This window comes from Coffea arabica, chromosome 4e (assembly GCF_036785885.1).
Source record: "Coffea arabica cultivar ET-39 chromosome 4e, Coffea Arabica ET-39 HiFi, whole genome shotgun sequence".
Classification (NCBI taxonomy): Eukaryota; Viridiplantae; Streptophyta; class Magnoliopsida; order Gentianales; family Rubiaceae; genus Coffea; species Coffea arabica.
The window spans coordinates 15,474,717-15,493,727 of record NC_092317.1 but is presented as its reverse complement, the minus strand read 5'-3'; the positions used below and the strand labels follow the sequence as shown (position 1 = coordinate 15,493,727).

Below are 19,011 nucleotides of genomic sequence, written 5' to 3'. Positions count from 1 at the left end.
GTTACCTCTGATGTTTATAGAGTCGAAATGAACGCGAAAAATCTCAGGAAAATCGTGGGAATCTCGAAATGAAGAAAATGCAATCAGCTTCGCAGATGTTCAAGAATTGTGAAGATAGCAAATTCAATCCTCGATTCGAAGGTGTTGCAGCAATTTTTTCTAAAATTTTCAACGCAAGAATTTTTCCCTTATGATCATAGATGACACAAAAAAAAATCTCCTCAAACGGAGTTCTAACGAGATCAGAAAATGATGAAGAACAAGGCTGTTCGACAAGGCTGTTCGTCGTTGCTGTAGAAAAAATTTCGAGGAAGGTGATTTCGAGTCTCGATTCGAAGGGGTTCTGATGATTATCTGCGAGCGGCTTCATAATTTGTTCCCCTATGCCTCTAGAAAACCCAGAAAAAAGAATAACTCAAATCTGATCTATAATGAAGGAGAAAAACCCATTTGAACTAGGTTGGTTCGCCAGCCTTTTCCAGAATTTTTGTAGAAGAATTTTTTCCTTTTTTTCTTGCTTTTTCTTTCTCCCACACCCCCAGATCCTAGGCGGCTCTCTTTTTCTTTTTTTTCTCTCCTTGGAAACCCTAAAAGCTGCGTTGCTAGCTATTTAAATGGGATAAACCTCCCCAAAACCTAAGAACAAGGGCTTGGATTGAAAATGGGTTTGATGTGGCTATTTTTTATCCATTTGATCTTGTTTTTTGAGTGTTTTTTGATAGAATATTTAAGTAATGAGCTATCCCGTACTAACCAAACTTGGAGAGAAAAAAAAAGAAGGAAAATTCATCCAAAATTTTGCTAAAAAAAAAAATTAAGTTGTGCCTAGTACTATTGCTGGTTCTGATTTGCGTTTTGGTGGAGAAGAGATGGCACGCGTGCGACGCACGTGCATGTGAAGGCCAATTTTTTTATAAGAAAAGTGCTAATGGGCCTCTTTACCTTTCTTTCTTTTCCAAACTTTTTTGTTGGGTTTGGTTTGGACTTTGGGGGCTTTTTTGGTTGGGTTTTTGGTTAGAATTTGATTGGATTAGAAACAAAGAAAATCTCTCCTATTTTTTCCAATTTTGAAAATTTCAATTTTCTTTTCTTTTTTCCTTTTTGTACAAACCTACAAAAAATTAAAATAACTACTTAAGCACTTTTGCAAGTGAAGAATAAAAATAATTGAGTTGAAATTAAGAAAAATTTGGTGTCTACAGGATGGATGGTACCACTTTTCTCTTTTTAATCTCTATGTTTTTACTTTTGACTTTTTTTTCATCTTTTGATTTGTTATTGATCTTTTGTTCATATGTAAGAGTTATATTAGTTTTTTGAACTACTCTTTAAGTGATTGGGACTCACAACCATTAGTTTACTAATGGAAGGGGATGTATGCTATAAAAATATAAAGTCAAAGAAGGGTGACAGTTATATTCCAAAGGTCAAGGGCTCTATTACTAGTTTGATCAAAACATAGAGGAGATAAATGTAATTAATCCAGAAGTTGACTCTAAAAAAAACACCCTGAAATATATAGACAAAAGTTTTTATAATATATAGCTACAATAATTTTTTTAAGACACTCCAAAATTCATAACTAGGAGTGGCAATTAAGTCGGGTTGTGAGTTGCCGGTGGGGTTGGGACCCAAGTATCCTAAACAATGTTAACCCAAATATGACCCAAAAAATTAAATGGATCAACTTTCTTGATCTCAACACGACTCGTTAATTTCACGTGTTATCCAAACCCAACTTGAGTAATCTATTTGTTTAATTTTTTTTTTGCCTCCTTACCTTGGTAGTAAGGTGGATTTTTCTATAATGGAGTTACCATAAGAATATAGAAACTTGCAGTCTAGCCCGAAATTTCGTATATAGTGCTTGTAGTAATTTTTTATTTTCCTTGTTATACAAAAACAATCAAGAACAAAAATAAAACTACAACACTTTCACGAATAAAATATCTAATTTTTGCATAATATTCATGATTCTGTTCTCGTAATACTAATTTATAGCATTGATTAGTTTTTTATTTACTTTATACCTCTAATTTATTTATTAAATTATAAACTTACATATTAAATGGGTCAACTCATGTTTGACTTTATTTGGACTTGTTTGATTGGCGGGTTATTCGGATCTAGCCTGATTTTGATCCAAACCTGTAAAGAGTATTACCCATATCTACTAATTTCGTATTAGGTTCAAGTTGTATTTTCTTTTCAGTTTTTTTAAAAGGCATCATTGTGTGTATTTATAAAAACTTGTTAGTACAAGTATTACTCACAAAAGGGGGCCACTGCCCCTTAAATCCTATTGTGCAAGATCTCTAATCCATATTGGGAGATTAGAATCCCATTTAATGTCATTAAGTAGCTTTATGGCAAACTTAGCTACCTGATGACAACACTAATTCTCTCGTCTATGGATGAAAGAGAATATGCATTAATCAAAAAACTCTATCAACTCATTAAAAATTCTCTAGGATAGTTGCAATACTACTATCTGTGACGCTCCCACTTCTCCTTAAGGCGAACCAAAGGGTCTGCCCAACTCTCGCCAGGTTTCAAGACAAATCGATTCACGCTTAACGATACATAACAAATAATACAAACCTAATAAAGAAGAGTCGCTTCCATAATCGAATATCCAACTCTTACAACACGAGTTTAAAATACATCAACTATCCAATTCTTACATCAGGTTTCCAAAAGATACATCAATTCCCAAAATATACAATAGCCGAAATGTCTAGTCATTTACATTTGAAACCCTAATACAAAAGTACATCAAAAGGGGTTTCTTCGAATTTCACTCTATGACCATTCCTGTTAAGGAAAACAAATCTACGGGGTGAGCAATTGCTCGTGAGGCCAAGAACACACATGCAAGCACGTTGTACAAGTGACAATCCCATTTAACATATAAAACAATAATATTCGAGTAATTAACAATTCCAGTGAAATTTATACAGAAACAATTCAAGGATATGGTAGCTCTCAGGAGCTAATTTTCACTTGTTTTACCAATCTCATTCGTATACCTTTCCGTGATAACTCTCCGTCAACCGGGTCGCTATTTCCAATCCGTAGAACTCCACTTACTTCTCATATCCGTCCACCGTACACCGCACCGGGCCCGAACGTCATTTATAAGGCGATACTCCACGAGTATGCCAAGCGAGATCTTTCCAATAGATTAAACTTATCATATTATTCTCATGACTCACCGAGATTCCCGACCAAGCCCATGCCGGCTCGAGTCACAAGGTCGGCCTATGAGTTTGGGCGTCCCCCATGTAACATTTGTGAGTCGAGGAGATTCACTCCAACGACGTATACAACCATAGCATACCATTTCATTTCATTCAATTATTCAATCAGTTGTTTCATTTCAATCAAGTCATTCATGATTCATTCATTTCAAATAAGAACGAGTGCGGTAAAGTACACACTCGACTCCATTTTCAAAATTTTCAATCATTAATAACAGTTAAGCATGTATCAAGTTCCCATACACTTTCAAATAAGGAAGCAAGCACAATCGTGTGTCTAGGCGTCTCCTATGAGATCCTCTTGAAGGTCCTCTTGAGTGCCTGAACAATTAATAATGAACTATTACACACTATAGCTCAAAACCCCTAATTATCGAGGAAGATTGCACTCTTGTGCAATCTAAAAAGATATCATGAAAATGAGTCTCAATTACTCGTAAATCGAGGTTCGAAAGTGGAGTTTAAGAACACAAGAAAAATCTGATTTTCATCTTTAAAATCATTGGACGGAAACAAGCAGGTACGAAATCATATAAATCATTTTCAAACGAGTGATCGAAGACGGACTTCAAGGAGCCACGTCACAATCCAGCTAAGAATTGGCCGGATATCCGGTCGGATTGTCGGCCGGATTCAAGGCAGAGAGGGATCCAAAAATTTTTTTTTCAACTTTCACTACCAATCCGACCAACTATCTGGTCAAGAACTAGCTAGATATAAGGCCGGATTCTTTGAAAACTTTCCCGCGCGAAAATTTTCTAAATTGGTCAAGAAATATCGAATTTGAGGGCATTTTTTGAAAAATCATAACTCACTCTCTGAAAGTCCAAAATTGAAAAATTTGATACCGTTGAAAACTACTTCCAGAGTACTAAAAGTTCCTAGAAGGCACTTTTTCATGATTCCAAATGAAAGACATTCAAATTTCGGCTTCAAGTTGCCATTTTGGAATACCAAGACAGTTTCGAGGTTGGTTTTTGGCCAATTTTGGAAATTCTGCAAAATTCACAGAATGTGAACTAGCCTCTGAAATTTGAAACTCAATTAGAGTTGCAATCAAAGTTTAAAACACAAGAAGTGGAACAAGAATCGGAGTTTTGAGCACCAAGATATAGCATCTCAAGTTTGCTGAAAATTTCTCACTGCACAAGGGTTTTCCAGATTTAAAACATGAACTTTGAGACTTTGGTTGGACATCAAAATGGACTTGGAATGACACCAAATTTGGTAGTATTACCCAACCATATAAGGTCTATTCCTCTGTCAAATTTCATATAAAAATTCGTACAGGAAGTCAGTTAACAAAGTCACTAAAATTCCAAGAATTTACAAGGCAAATCTGCCTTGTACTTCCATTTTTCCTTTTCTAACTTTTGGGTCAATGAAATTATCTCAAACATGGTTCAATTATGAAGACAAGGTCTAATAAACATCCAAAATACATTTGGTAGGTGGTTAACACCAAGAATTTCAAAATAACAAGTCCCAATCCAAATTAAGGCATTCAACTAGCCAAAAGAGGGTTTTCCATCACTGAGACAGTTTCAAAATTTAGTCACAACTCACTCAATTCAACTTGGAATTGAGTGTGGTTGGTGGCGTTGGAAACTAGATTCATAAGGCTACAATTTTACAGAAGGAATCATTTTAAAATTCTATCCATAACTAGCTCATTTTCAAGCAACAATTCGCAGTACATAATAGGCTTCCTAACACAGCCGAGAAACAGGACGGGTAATTTTGAAAGGCTGGTACGGTCCACTCAAGTGGAATCAGGGGATGCATTTTATACCGTTGGAAAACTGGAAGTGTCTAGTTTCTAATATCACAAACGGCACTCAATTTCGATGTCGAAGCAAAGAGTTATAGTCATTTGAAATCGCTGCCAGAGCAACTCTGGACACGTTTTCCAGTCATGAAAAATTTTCGAAAACACAACTTTTACCCAACTAATTCAAGTGATTTTTGGTGAAAACTTTCCACACAACCTATAAAACATATATACACTGAAATCAAGTCAATTGGACCACAAAAAAATTGCACCAAGAGGCGCAGCAAAGACAGGGCAGATTCAGCCCTTCAACATGCATCACTTCCTTTGATTTTCTTTTTACTCTTTCAACTTAAATATACTAGATTAACACTCAATCAACACAAATAACATCCAAACTCATCAAATCAGATCATCAAGTCCATTGTGGGATTTCATAGAGTCCACTCACATAATTTCCAACAATCCAAAGCTACCCACATGAAGGTACAAGCTTCTAAGTGCAATTTAACTGACAAAAGCTAAGATTCAAGGGTTGGATCATCATTACCTCCTAGATGGTATTAAACCAGAAATTTTTGGCCCTCTTTAGCTCCAAGAAACCGTGAGAATAAAGCTCCTTTCCTAACCCAAGATGATCTCCAAGTTATTTGCAAGGTGTGGTAGGAATTTGAGGTGAAATGAGCAAGAGATGAAGCAAGATGATGAAGAGTTTTGGTCCTCTTCCTCCTATGGTATTTCGGCCAGCAAGAGCAAAGGGAGCGAGAGTGTTTTGCTGATGGTGAAACTTTCTTGAGAAGCTTAAGTATTTGTGGCCCAAATTACTTCAAAAGTCAACTAGAAATAGTGTGCGTATGCGCGCGATTCGTGCTCGTTTCCTCTCGGATTTGTTTCACTTGTGCACTAAACCTCTAATGCACTTTCATTGATACTATTATTATTCACTCTTAATAGTTTAAAAATAAATGTCCAAAGTCCCTCAATTAATCACGCGCGCGAAAACACGTACTTCCGACTTGTGCGCAAGAAAGTGCAATTTCTAAGAAATTCTCGTAACGATAGTATTACTAACTAATACTTGGGTACTTAAACCTAAAATTACCTATTTTAAGACTAATGTATAAGTCTTCAATCTCCAAGCTCACTGTACCCTCGAATCGATTATTACCTCCAAACGCATATTCACTATTCTCACTAACGAGCTTTCCAAAAATTAAATTTTGTAACAAGTCATTTTAAAAATATATGTAAATCATAGTTCCATGTAATTGGGTCCAAAAGGGTTGGAATAAAATATTCGGAACAAACAAGCAATTAAATATTTAAATATACTAGTAATAAAAGTTTAAAATAGGTAAATTTGCGAGTCCTCACACTATCTTTGTAGTTTTGAGCTTTGATTTTATCTATCAACTGCTCACAATCAGATTGGATCTCTATCTTTCTTTATCTTGATTCCCTTCCAAATTGCAAGGCAATTCGGACTGCCAGTACTTCTTTAATCAATGGATCTCCTTTTTCTCTTTTTCTATTGTCTAAGCTTTGATTATTTCCCCTTTACAGTTCCTTGCAACTATTTCTTTGCCTGTTCTAGCCATCTATGTTGAGATTGCAGTATCAGTGTTAATTCTATAAATTCCTTCAATTGGTGGCTGCCATTTTGTATTTAGTTGAGCTTGAGTTGCTTTAGCAATGCACTCCCTCTTTGATTCTTCCTCAACTTTTTTGAACTCCAACCAATCCATTTGTGCTTTCTGTGCACAAAGCAATTCATCTGTTTTTTCTTCATTAAACTTGACCTTGTTTCTAGATTTTCAGATTTGCTAGAGAATATTTGCTATTAGTTCCATACGTTCTTCTCTATTTGGTCCATCTCTTGCTTCTATTATTCCTTCCCATCACCTCCAGAAGTTACACTAAAGATTAGTAAGTCCTTCTCGATTTATTGGAGATAGTTTCCACACTCTCTTTACATATTTGCACTGAAAGAATAAATGCTCCCAGGTTTCTACTCCTTCTCCACAAGTGCTGCAATACTTATCACTTTTTCCTATGTTGTGTAAGTGTTGTTATAGCTTGTTGTACACTGCACAATTTTCTTAGACTGAACCAATTGAGTGACTCTCACTTTCAATTCTACGAGTAAGAGAATATTGACTTGGAGGCTGAAGACGTAGGCGTCCCAAGGCCAAATATTCAGTCATTAAATACAGTCTGACCTAAGGTTGCGACATGAAAGTCATTGCGAGACTTAATTGCAAATGAAATGTATGGAACACATCATAAGAGAAGGCGCTAGCAAGTTGGTAGCAGTTGTCGTACTATTCAACCCATGTTGCAGCTTGCAACATTTGTTTTGCTATTGTGGTTTTTAAATGGGATGTGATATGCGCTGAAGAACTTCTATTTAGTAGGAATAATAGCCACCTGTATTTGTATATGAATAGAGTGTCATGTATGTCGTCTAACTTTATCGATGGTTTAGCATGATTTTTCCGATTGTATTTTTGTTTCATACCATTTGTCCTAGAATGCATAGTAGTAATCCTGCCATGAAAGTACTAATCAACTTGGTTATGCATCCCAAAAGTCAACAAGAAACTAAATAATCGTTTGTGCTGTCTAAACAACTATTTGGAATAATTTGCCGCTATCCAAATGATTATTTAGTATTTTAGCGTTGCACATATGTCAACAAACAATCATCGTAAATAATGCACTGTCCAAACACACTCCTAGTGTTAGTTCTTTTATCCTGATTGATCCTATTACTGTTATCCAAGTCTTCCTTTCCTATTATGAGCAGGTTTTTATTAGCATTTGTGACTAATTTTGTGTTTGTTGCTTCCTTTTCCATGTTGATTTTCACACCTCTTTCCTTACTTCTGAGGCGGGATACCATGATATTTCCAACTCTCATCCAAGCCCCAATTTGGTCTTCTCTTTGATTATGTTCATGACTCTCTATTTTACTGTTCTTGTCCCTATGACTTATAATTCCACACTTGTATCAAAAGTCAGGACACTTTTCATATTTGAACTCAAGTCAATGTTATGTGTCGTTTAGCCTCACTGTAGTTCCCCTTATCAATGGTTTTGAGATGTCAATTTTTGTCAAAATTTTCATATGTCTTCCTTCCTTTCCTCCTCATGGGAAAATGACCACTTCCCTTTCTAACCTCTCCTAGCTTGTAGCCTACTGCTTTACTCAACCAATGTATGGGTAAGTTCTAGATCTTTTTTTTCATCTTTTGGTTTGTTACTGATCCTTCGTTCTTATGTAAGGCTTATATTGGCTTTTCAGACTATTTTTTTAAATGATCGGGACTAACAACCATTAGTTTACTAATGGAAAAGGCTTGTATGCTATAAAAATGTGAAATTCAAGGGAATGTGATTGTTATATTCCAAAGGTCAAGGGATCTATTGGTAATTTGATCAAAATATAGGGAAGATAAATGTGAGTGATTCAGAAGTAAGTTCTCAAAAAAACATTCCAAAATATATCAACAAAGGTTTTTATAATATACAGCTACAATAATTTGTTTAAAAACACTTCTAAATTCGTAACTAGGGGTGTCAATAAGTCGGGTTGCAGGTTGGCAGGTCGGATTGAGACCCAAGTATCCTGAATAACACGTTAACCTGAACACAACCCAAAAAATTAAATGAGTCAACTTTTTGGATCTAAACACGACACGCTAATTTCGCATATTACCCAAACTCGATCTAAATAAGTTGTTTGTTTAACTTTTTTTTTGGCCTTGTGACCTTGGTAGTATAGTGGACTTTTTTATAATGGAGTTTCCATAAAAATATAGAAAATTGCAGCCTAATTCTAGATTTCGTATATGGTGCCCGTAGTAATTTTTTGTTTTCTTTTTTGTACAAAAAAATCATGAACAAAAATAAAATTACGACACTTTCATAAATAAAATATCTAGTTTTTGGTAATATTCATGATTCCGTTCTCGTTATACTAATTTATTGCATTGGTTACACTTTTTATTTATTTTATGCCTCTAATTTATTTATTAAATTATAACCTTACATATTAAATGAGTCAATCCGTGTTTGACTTGATTTGGACCTGTTTGTTTAGTGAATTTTTCGGATCTTACCTGATTTTGACTCGAGTTTGTGAAGGGTAAATCTATACTTGCTAATTTGACGTTAGGTTCAAGCCGTGTTTAGAATTATCATCCCTTAAATCATAATGCACTTGGGCTCCTCCAGAAAGTGAATAACTCAGTCGCACACAAGCAGTCAGGCCCACAGTAATATGGTGCACCTGAATCATATACTAACTATCCTGTCTTCTCTTGCCACAACAGCTCTCGTCAAATTTCCTATTTCGTCATCTCATCAAATTTTTCTATCTAGGGTTTTCTATTCTTCACCTCTCTCAAAATTTCCCCAATTTCCTCACGATAAAAGTTCTCTTTGTGGTCGAAAAACTACTAGTTTTCCCTCCGATTCAGCTTATCAATTCGTGTTCGATTTCGGAGAGTTCGCATAATTGATTAAGTCCTTTGAATTGGGCGGTGAAGAACGCAATTTTTGCTCCGACTCGGAGAAGTTGCTTCGTCAATTGAATGCCTGAATTGAAAGGGTTTCAGCGTAAGATTTTGGAAAAAGTTTTCCTTTTTTTCTTTTTCCCCATCCCTACACGCCCCTTAATTCTCAGAAATCTAGGGTTTTGTCATCGTTTATATGTCCTGTTTAAAGTTGTACGTTCTGTCAAAGCCCGTGATTGAAAGCTGTGGAGTTGGACATCGGCCTGCTTATTCCTTTGTATTGCATTCTTTTTAAGGAGTAAAATGCTAAACACATTCCTAGCTCCTGGTTTATATTGGGAACAAATGCTGAACAAACTTGATGCTAGAATTTGATAACTGAAAATCTAGATAAAGTTCTTAGGCTAATCATAAGGATTGAGTTATCCTCCCTAACATCCTAGGCTTTGAAGAAACTCCTACACAATGAAGATGACATTATTATCTGGTTAGTATTATAAATGTGGATTTAGTCCTTTTTATGGAAATGATGTCAAAGTTGATTTTATAATCGGGTTTGATTTTTTATTTCTGTTGCATGGATGATGTTGGGTGCGTTCCAAAGCAAGGATTTTGTAGACTTGGTTTCAGGCTGTGCATATTGGACCTTAGTAATTGATTTCAGTTATTTACTTTTTGTTGATGAACTTTGATCTTATCTGAAGACTGTTATCGGCTTAGAATCTTATAAATTTAGAAACCGGAGTTGCCAAGTGATTGTCAGAGTGTCTTTGTTCTTACATGTTACAAATTTGTGAGCTATTGAATGCTGTTGTTGAGAATGTTAGGACATTTAAAAGAAGATGGTGTTATTTCTCTCCTGTTTGATGCTTTGCCCTTCAAGATCTTTTGTTTGTGTTTTAGAGGTTTTGAAGGGGGATTTCCTAGAAGGAGTTTGATATTGAGAGTCCAATTAAAGGAAAAGGCCAAGTCATGAAGATTGTTTCTGGGTTCCTTTCGGCGTGACTATATCTGTTTGTGCATCAATTACAGGAAAAGATTTCAGTCACCTTGCTCCTGATACTTCTGAAAGATCGTCAAGAGCTTTGCAGGGGTAACGTTCACGGGTCTTGGGAGAAATGGATCATGGTCGCTATGGTCTTCATCAAGGATGGGAAAATAACAGCGTAATTGTGGTTTCCTTCTTAATCACATATATGGGATGATAAACAGAAATTATGCTCATGTGATTGTCCATTTTTTCCGGCATCTCATCCTTAAAGAACAATTAGAGAAAGCCTTGGACAATGAGGATATGGAATGGATTTGCCCGCCTTGTAAAATGATTGTTTGCTGATGTAACTTATTCTCTTGAATTTACAGGCTTTGGAGGGTTATGGTCCAGTAAATGAGCCAAACTTTCGGTGAGTTTTGACTGATGCTCTTCATGTGGACACTCATGTAGCTTTTTATGGCTGTTATTAGATTATTGCAATAAGTTGCTTCATGCGTGTTGGTTAACTCTTTCCATAGGTGTTACATTTAAAAAATTCCTTTTGTTGGTCTTTTAATGCTTGTGCCTTCATGTAGCTACATAAACTGTTTTGATGCTTTTATACATCTTCCTTTCTTCCATTTGCCATTGCCTCATGTGACGTTGGCAGGGTTGGTGGTTCTTATGATGAGAGGAGGTTTGTAGATGAAAGATTTTCAAGGGACAGTGTTTATTCAAGGAGTGCCTTCCACCGGGATGTATTGGAAAGGGAGAATTATCCACCACCGTCTGTTGGTCTCTGGCATCAAACAAGGAAGAGAGCCTATGAAGATGAGTATCCCCTTGAGAGGGATTCTAGGAGGCATGAAAAGGCATATGCTGATCCATACGATATGGATTCTCGTAACACTGACCACTACCATGATCATGGGTTTGACAGGCCTTCTCGGTATGGTGGACGTGATCGTGATGATTACATGTATGATGATTATGATTACAGAACTCGTGTTCCCCACCAAAGCAGGGAAAATAGCCGAGAGCGAGATTATGATTATGGTAGGCACAGTTATGATTCTGATTATGAGCGAGGAAGTAGGAGAGATGGTAATTGGCGAAGGCACAATTCCCGTGACCGTGAGCGTGATAAAAGAGATTTGAGTCGTGAAAGGGATCAGAGTCCATACAAGAAGCATGAGCGTTCTCGCTCTAGGTCTCATGGTCGGGATGATCGGCCAAGGTCACGATCTCCTCGGGGTCGAAGTCATGGTCGAAGTCATAGGGAGGAGAGTTATGATGATAGTCGATATGAGAGAAGTGAGAGGCGGAGGGATCGTGATGATAAACACCACTATTCTGTGGTATGCATAGATTTGTCAATTCTCCTTTCTTTCAGTAGCATTCCAGTTCTCTTTGGTCTGTCATTTAGCATCTATCATTTTGTTCTGTAGGCTCCATCAGCTACTGTAGTTGTCAAGGGTCTCTCTCAGAAGACAACGGAGGAAGATTTGTACCAGATTCTTGTACTATATTCTTACCTTGACATCGAGTGTTTATTATTGTTTCTTGGAATGGTAAAATTTGTGCCAGGCATCTATTTATTGTTTTACTGATATGTTAGGCTGAATGGGGACCTCTTCGCCATGTCCGTGTGATCAAAGAACGAAATTCTGGCATCTCTCGTGGATTTGCTTTTATAGACTTCCCTGCTGTGGTACTGGTTTCATACCTTATTATATACATCTAGTGTTGTACTTTTTGAAAGAAAAATGGAAGCTTATTGTTGTCAAATAGGGTGCTGCACAAGCGATGATGGACAAGCTTGGAGATGATGGCCTTGTTGTGGATGGTAGAAAGCTTTTCTTTGAGTACAGGTAAATATCTACTGTATTTTTGTTTTTTGCCATATAAATTGTTGGATGTGTACTGTCTTCTACTTGATGCTAGAGTTTGATTATTACTGACTTGTTAGTGTTTCTATTGAGGGAGAAAATTAATTAATCTGAACCGAGAGGATAATGTTCTGATTTGTATGCTGCATTTGATGAATTCTTGAATGTAAAACTAGCAGTGATATATTTTATCAGTCCTCTTTTACCTATGCAGTTCATAGAGTTTGATAGAAGTACAATATGTTTGAAATTTAACACACTTTTTGTTGCATTTGCTTTGCACAACGTGGACTTCAAATTTTACTTTTTGGAATTTGGCCCCGTTTGGCAAATGAATTTTTTGGGTGTTTGCGTAAAACTTTAGTGTAACTTACTGTAGAATTTGTAGAAAAAATTTTAAGATGAAAAACTTTTTTTCTTTTCTTTTTCTTTCTTTCTTTTTCTTTTTTCTTTCTTTCTTTTTCCTTTTCTTTACCTCCTCTATTCTTCTTCTCCCTTCCTCCTCCCCCTCTCCCTACCCCACCAGAACCTCAAGCAGCAGCAACATTTCTTTTTTTTTTTTTGCTTTTTTCTCTCTCCCTCTCCCTCTCCCTCCCTTCTCCCCGTCTCCCTCCCCAACCACCCTCCTCCCCCCCAGGGGCGCGATCTGGTTGCGCAACCAGATCGAGCAGAGGGGGAGGGGGAGGGTGGCGGGGGGGGAGAGGGAGAAGAGAAAAAAAAAGAGGTGGCTGCTGGCGCCAGCTGGTCTTGTCCGGTGGCGGAGGTGGTGGTGGGTTGAGGTGGGGGAAGGAGGAGGAGGAGGAAGGGAAATTTTTGTGTGTGTTTTTTGGGTATTTTGAAGTGTGTAGTTTAAAAATTTTGAGGAGTTTTTTGAGGTTACTGTAACTAAAGTTGTTAAAAAACTTGGCCAAAAATTCCTTTGCCAAACAGGGCCTTGATTCATGAAAGAAATGTAAGTTTATATATTCAAGAGCTTTACATGTATTGTCCCACGCTTCTTACGCATTTGTCCTTAGGCTGTTGAAATGTTTCCTTTGTCATATTTTTAGCTTCTTTATTGTGTATATTGGCCATTGAACACCAATGAGGGGACACAAATCTGTTCTTTATTCATTTGAATATTATAGTGAAGTGCCATGATGATGTTTTTGTGTCTGCATTTTCCCCCCCTTGATTTCTTTCTTGCCAATGTAGTCTTCCAAAAATTGTGAATTTCGGTGTCTTTATGTGCAGTAGTAAACCAACAGGGGGATCAAGTGGTCCTCTTGGATTTGAAAATTCATCAAGGTCAGGTCATGGTAACTACCGGAGTGTAACAATACCATCTGACTGGATGTGCACCATCTGTGGCTGTGTCAATTTTGCACGCCGAACATCCTGCTTTCAGGTACGTTGTCTCCGGGGCGGCATGTTTTGTGGTTTTGACTTTGCCCGGTTTATGTTGTTGAAGTGCTTTATCTCAAGTTTCTTTCCAACTAGTGATTGGTAGTTATGATAAATGGTGAATTTGTCTGCACCTGTTGTGGCATCTGAATGGAAGTGTCATTAGTAGATGTGAAGTGTATTGGCATTAAATACTGATGTCCTTTTCTAAATGTATTTGTGATGTTTGGTTAAGAAATTGGAACTGCTTTCTGTTCCAAAGTAACAGGAGTTGTTTCGGTTACGTTGGAATATTTACTGGTACTGAATTATTCTTTGGTCAAATGTTTCCTACTGGTGGTGGCAGTGTAATGAACCAAGAACAGATGATGCACCCCCAGCTGATATGGCATCATCAAATCCCACTCCTCTTGGCAAAAGAGGTGAAGCAGGTTAGTGTTACCTGTTGAATTAACATCAATTATTTCCATTTCAAAAGCGGTCTAAGTTGATGTGTTGGCAGGCCCTACCCATGTTTTGGTTGTCCGGGGATTGGATGAAAATGCTGATGAGGAAATGCTTCGTTATGAATTTTCAAAGCATGCTCCTATAAAGGTCATTCTTTTGTAAACTGCTGTGAGCTTACTGTTAACGTTAATTTCTTGTCTTCTTTTTTTCTCTCTCCCTGCCTCAGCTTAGAATGTGGGTTGATTTTGTAATGCAGGATCTCCGACTTGTGAGGGACAAATTTACACATGTTTCTAGGGGATTTGCTTTTGTGCATTTTTATTCTGTAAGTTTCCTTCTGTTTATTCAGTACAACTTAGACCACCTAAGGAATTTCTTTTGTAGATTTTTCGCGTGATTTTGAAGTAAATTGTATTGAATAGTTGGGGGGAATGGGGAGAACTTGCAATCAAGAACAACTTATTCTTAAAATATTCCAGCAAGTGAGCAAACTTCTCTGCTTCGGTTTGGCCTCCTTATTCTCCATGAAGGCAAAGAAGCAAAATGATAATATCTTCTTGTGTATTAGATTCAGAATTGGATCTGCAAAAGGCTAATGAAGTGTGTTAGGCACAATTATTATTGAAGTTATATCGGATCAGTTTCACATATTACAGGCTAGATAATTGTTGTTTTTATGGACCTTTGACACTACAAGAGCAGCAGATTTTGATCTTTTCCCTTTTGAAACATGGACAACGATCACTGGGTATAGGAAGTAAAGAGAGGAAAAGGCCCAACTAATTTTGCTGAAAAGAAGGGGGCTGAATTGTTCATTTAGTTTTTCAACTTTTTTTTTTTTTTGGGTCTTTGAGGCAGAGGTTGCTCATTATTATAGGCAATGAAGTCTTTATTGTCGCATGTTGGTCCCCTATGAGTCTTCTGCATCTTGTTCCTTTCCCCACGAGGGAATACAAAAAGTCTCCAACACCCAAGTAATTTTACCCATATGTGTAGATTTTTTGGATCATCTTTGTTTTCATTGACAATTACAGTGTCTGGGAATAAATGGGCAGTGATAATGTTTTTCATTAAAGGGGAATATTGATGATGTCATGGCTGTGGTATTTACTATTCTAAGTTCTTGCCTTCAGGTTGAGGATGCTACCAAGGCCCTTGAGGCAACAAACGGTACTACTCTAGAGAAGAATGGGCAAATTCTTCGAGTTGCATATGCCAAAAGTATTCTAGGACCTGGATCAGGTGCATCTGGTGCTTCTCAATCCAGTAGTCTTGCTGCTGCTGCAATTGAAGCAGCAACTTTTGCCCAACAGGTGTGTCTTCCTGTCATATGTTGTATATTTCACGTGCTATTAGAAGTAGAGACCTGTCTTTCATATAATATTGAATAGCTAAGAATTGGTTTATCTATTTTATCCAAGAATTGTTTTTTTCTTGACCACTGGAAGGCCGGCCACAAATTTTTGTTTATTGTCTCCATGTCTGTAGAGCCAGAATGTTTGGCATGCATGTGTGTATTAGGCATGAAAATTTGTAGCTAGGTATAAGTTTGATACTTGAAGCATATATTATTAGTCTGCTTATGTGTGCTCCATTGCATTTTCAGTATGATGCAGTTGGATGGGCCCCAAAAGAATACAATCCTGATGATAAACAATCTGCTGGTGGTGGTGGGCAAGAGCAAGATGGTGGAGTTGCAGGTCAAACTAATGCACCAGCACCGCAATCTGGTTTCGTGTGGGATGAAGCTTCTGGTTACTATTATGATGCTGCCTCTGGATTCTATTATGATGGGAATTCGGGTATACCTGTTTTACCTTAATTTGGGTGTGCCAATTTATTGTGTTTTTGTTTGTCCTTTTCTTGGTTGATATTAACTCAATTACCTGACTTTAGGTATCTGAGATTTTAGTGGCTCTGCTCTAATTCTTGTGATTGTGCACACAGAAAACTCTTGTTGTTTGTTGTTGCCATCTTAATGTTTGTAATATTTGAACTTGCAGGACTGTACTATGATGGTAATAATGGGATCTGGTATTCATACGATAATCAGACTCAGCAATATGTACCTTGTAATAATCAGAATGATGCAACAGCTGAAAAGCAAAGCGAAGCTTCCAAGACCTCTGAGGGTTCAAGTAATAGAAAAGTAGTAATATCTGCACCAGCAGCCACGATAACAGCAAATGAGAAGGCTGCTTCTCTTCCTGATGCTATCCAGGCTGCTGCCAGTGCTGCAATAGCTGCAGAGAAGAAAGAGAAAGAGAAATCTAAAGAAATAAGGCTTGCTTCAAAGAGCAGTATACTGGCTAACAAGAAGAAGATGAATAATGTGTTGACAATGTGGAAACAAAGGAGTAACGAAGGTCAAGCTCCACGTGTGGCTCTCGATGAGAACCTGCCTTCTGCATTATCAGAAGATAGAGCAGGCTCAGTTGGGTCATCTGCAAAGAATAGATTCAAAGCTGAGCCTGTTATTACCAAGGAGAATGCTACAACCACTTCAGGATTTGTCGTAAACTCTGGAATTCAAACTGATGGGGAATCTGAGGATAGGCCGCGGTCTGTCAGCAGCAGCTCTGGTGGAACCCTAAAAGGGGTGATTAGGGGCTCTGGGATGGGTGTTATCAAGTCTGATACTCTGTATACAGGATCTTCAGGGACTTCTTTGACGCCTTTGCAAGCTGTTGCATCTACTGCAGTTTCATCTCAATTAACAAACATAGATGCTTCTTCGACTCCCACACCCTTTAGAACAGATGCATCAGCATTGGGTTCTTATGCATCAGCGGTCCCTGCTGTAAGTGGTAAAAGAAGGTTCTCGGAGATGCCACAACAAACTCCTCTTCTGAATAAGGAACAGACTACATATAGGGATCGTGCGGCTGAGCGCAGGAGCTTGTATGGTTCATCTTCTTCACTTGGAGAAGATCTTTCACAACTTGGGGCTGGGGATTCGAGTAAGCTCACTTTTGAATGTTGATGCATCTTTTGTAATATTAGTACTCAAATTTTCCTATGCCTATAGTATAAAATCATACCAGATTTGTTTTTTTTTGGGTGGTTTAGGGTGTTTATAGTGTTGTATTATTGCTGGTTGATTTAAGATGGGATTTAGTTATACTATTGGTGGATTCAATTGAAATATTCTGCTCCTACCGTCTCATCTAATTTAGAAAGACAACCGAAAAAAGGGTAAAGATTCCAGTGGTCGATTGCTGAATTATCTCTTTGGATCTCTATTGACATGTGAGATATCTATGTTCTTGTTTGCTGTTCGGATTTTCAAGATCGAGACTCAACGCTAAGAAGGGGTGCTTTAGATTCAATGCCATTTCCCCCTGGTGTTGGGGGCGGACGTGGTGCAACAGATGGTAGTAGTCAGAGTTATGATGTGATAACAGCTGACAGGGCACTTGATGAGAACAATGTTGGGAACCGTATGCTTCGCAGCATGGGCTGGAATGAAGGCTCGGTACAATTTCTGACTTTTCACTCATGGATTAATCATAAACCTCATTTTCATTTTTATTGAAGTTGAAAACAACTGTGTAGCCAAAACAGATTTAGCGCAATGTTTCTGACCTTATTCTCTCTGCTGAGTCGCTAGATTTAATGCTTAGCAGTCCATTGGCATGCCAGCTCATTTTTGTAGTACTAAATCTGAGATGTACAACGTTTGATCTCTGTGGACCTAGTGGCAGGTTGGCTATTTACCTGTGTTCAGGGATCTGACTTAAAGCTGGGGACTCTGTTTGGTTTCTATTTTGTTGATCTACTTGGCAGGGTCTCGGAAGGGATGGGAGTGGTATGGTGGAGCCTGTTCAAACACAAGCGATGGATGGTAGAGCAGGACTTGGAAGTCAGCCTAAGAAGGTCGATCCAATCCTTGAAGTGCAGGCTGGAGATAGCTACAGAACTCTGATTCAAAAGAAGGCAATTGCTAGGTTCCGCGAGATGTCTTATCGAGAAGGGAATTAAGGTTCAGAAGCTCGTGAGTCTCGGAATTGACAGGAAGAGAACTGGTTGTATTGCTTTAGGTTGTGGCATCACCATACTGGTTATTTTTTGCCTTGCCCAATTGTGGTGATTTACACTATAGTTGCGGAACTGTTCATTAGGAACAACAGATCTTTTGCATAAAATTATAATCATAACTCTTTTTTAACGTGACTGCTTATATCTGATATACGTTAGTGCTGGAGCAGGCAGCATGCTTCCATTTTTCCATATTTGATTGTTGCTATTCAAGGTAATTGAAGTGTCTGTTGTGGTCTGCCTACTTTGGCTTAATTGATTGCATCAGTATATGCTTAGGTGCTTAAAAGGTTAAGCTAGCCGTTTGGTGTTTCAAAGCCATTATTCTCTATGTTCGTAGTTCATTCTTTTCTTCTACCTCAGGTTGTATTAGGAATGTAGGTGGTCAACTTCCAAGGGCACCTGATTTCAGTTTTTCAACTTGCTTGCAGAATTTCTTGCAGGCAGATGCAAGACTAATAGGCTAAATTTCTGAAGATGTCAATTCCTGTATAGATAGATACCCTCTGGAGAGGGTCTTCGTACACAATTTAATTCTTAGAAGGTTCAATAGAGTATAGGGACAATTTCAGAAACCTCCCTTGAGGTTTCTAACAATTTCACCAAGTTCTCTTGTGATTTGAAAAATTACACATTTCCCTCTTGAGTTTACCATTTTAGTAACAAAAATTATTTAATAGTCAAAATTTTGAATGAATAACCCAGAATGTCCTTATGAAATTGTGAAGTTTAT

General features: G+C 37.6%; 1 protein-coding gene across 5 annotated transcripts; it reads left to right on the top strand.

The window, feature by feature from the left end:
• The first annotated feature begins 9,281 nt into the window (after positions 1-9,281).
• Positions 9,282-18,408, top strand: LOC113742576 (SUPPRESSOR OF ABI3-5-like). Of its 5 annotated transcripts, none has more exons than XM_027270443.2 (16): positions 9,282-9,651; positions 10,452-10,714; positions 10,911-10,951; positions 11,192-11,879; positions 11,970-12,041; positions 12,140-12,232; positions 12,313-12,392; positions 13,644-13,797; positions 14,140-14,224; positions 14,296-14,387; positions 14,497-14,565; positions 15,374-15,553; positions 15,847-16,042; positions 16,244-17,200; positions 17,531-17,715; positions 17,945-18,212. In XM_027270443.2, the coding sequence occupies exons 2-16, from the start codon at positions 10,667-10,669 to the stop codon at positions 17,978-17,980; spliced, it is 2,976 nt and encodes a 991-aa protein (XP_027126244.1). In that variant the 5' UTR covers positions 9,282-9,651; positions 10,452-10,666; the 3' UTR covers positions 17,981-18,212. The 5 variants fall into 5 exon arrangements, with proteins under 5 accessions (XP_027126244.1, XP_071903813.1, XP_027126242.1 ...); XM_072047712.1 differs by having other exon boundaries at positions 17,939-18,212; XM_027270441.2 differs by having other exon boundaries at positions 9,283-9,651; positions 10,581-10,714; positions 18,027-18,408.
• Positions 18,409-19,011: the final 603 nt, after the last annotated feature.

Bases quoted from the DNA above. Each gene is read 5' to 3' on its own strand.
- LOC113742576 (XM_027270441.2), top strand. From the start codon at position 10,667: ATGGATCATGGTCGCTATGGTCTTCATCAAGGATGGGAAAATAACAGC. The intron at 10,952-11,191 runs GTGAGTTTTGAC...TGACGTTGGCAG, and splicing joins GTAAATGAGCCAAACTTTCG to GGTTGGTGGTTCTTATGATG. The intron at 15,554-15,846 runs GTGTGTCTTCCT...TTGCATTTTCAG, and splicing joins CAGCAACTTTTGCCCAACAG to TATGATGCAGTTGGATGGGC.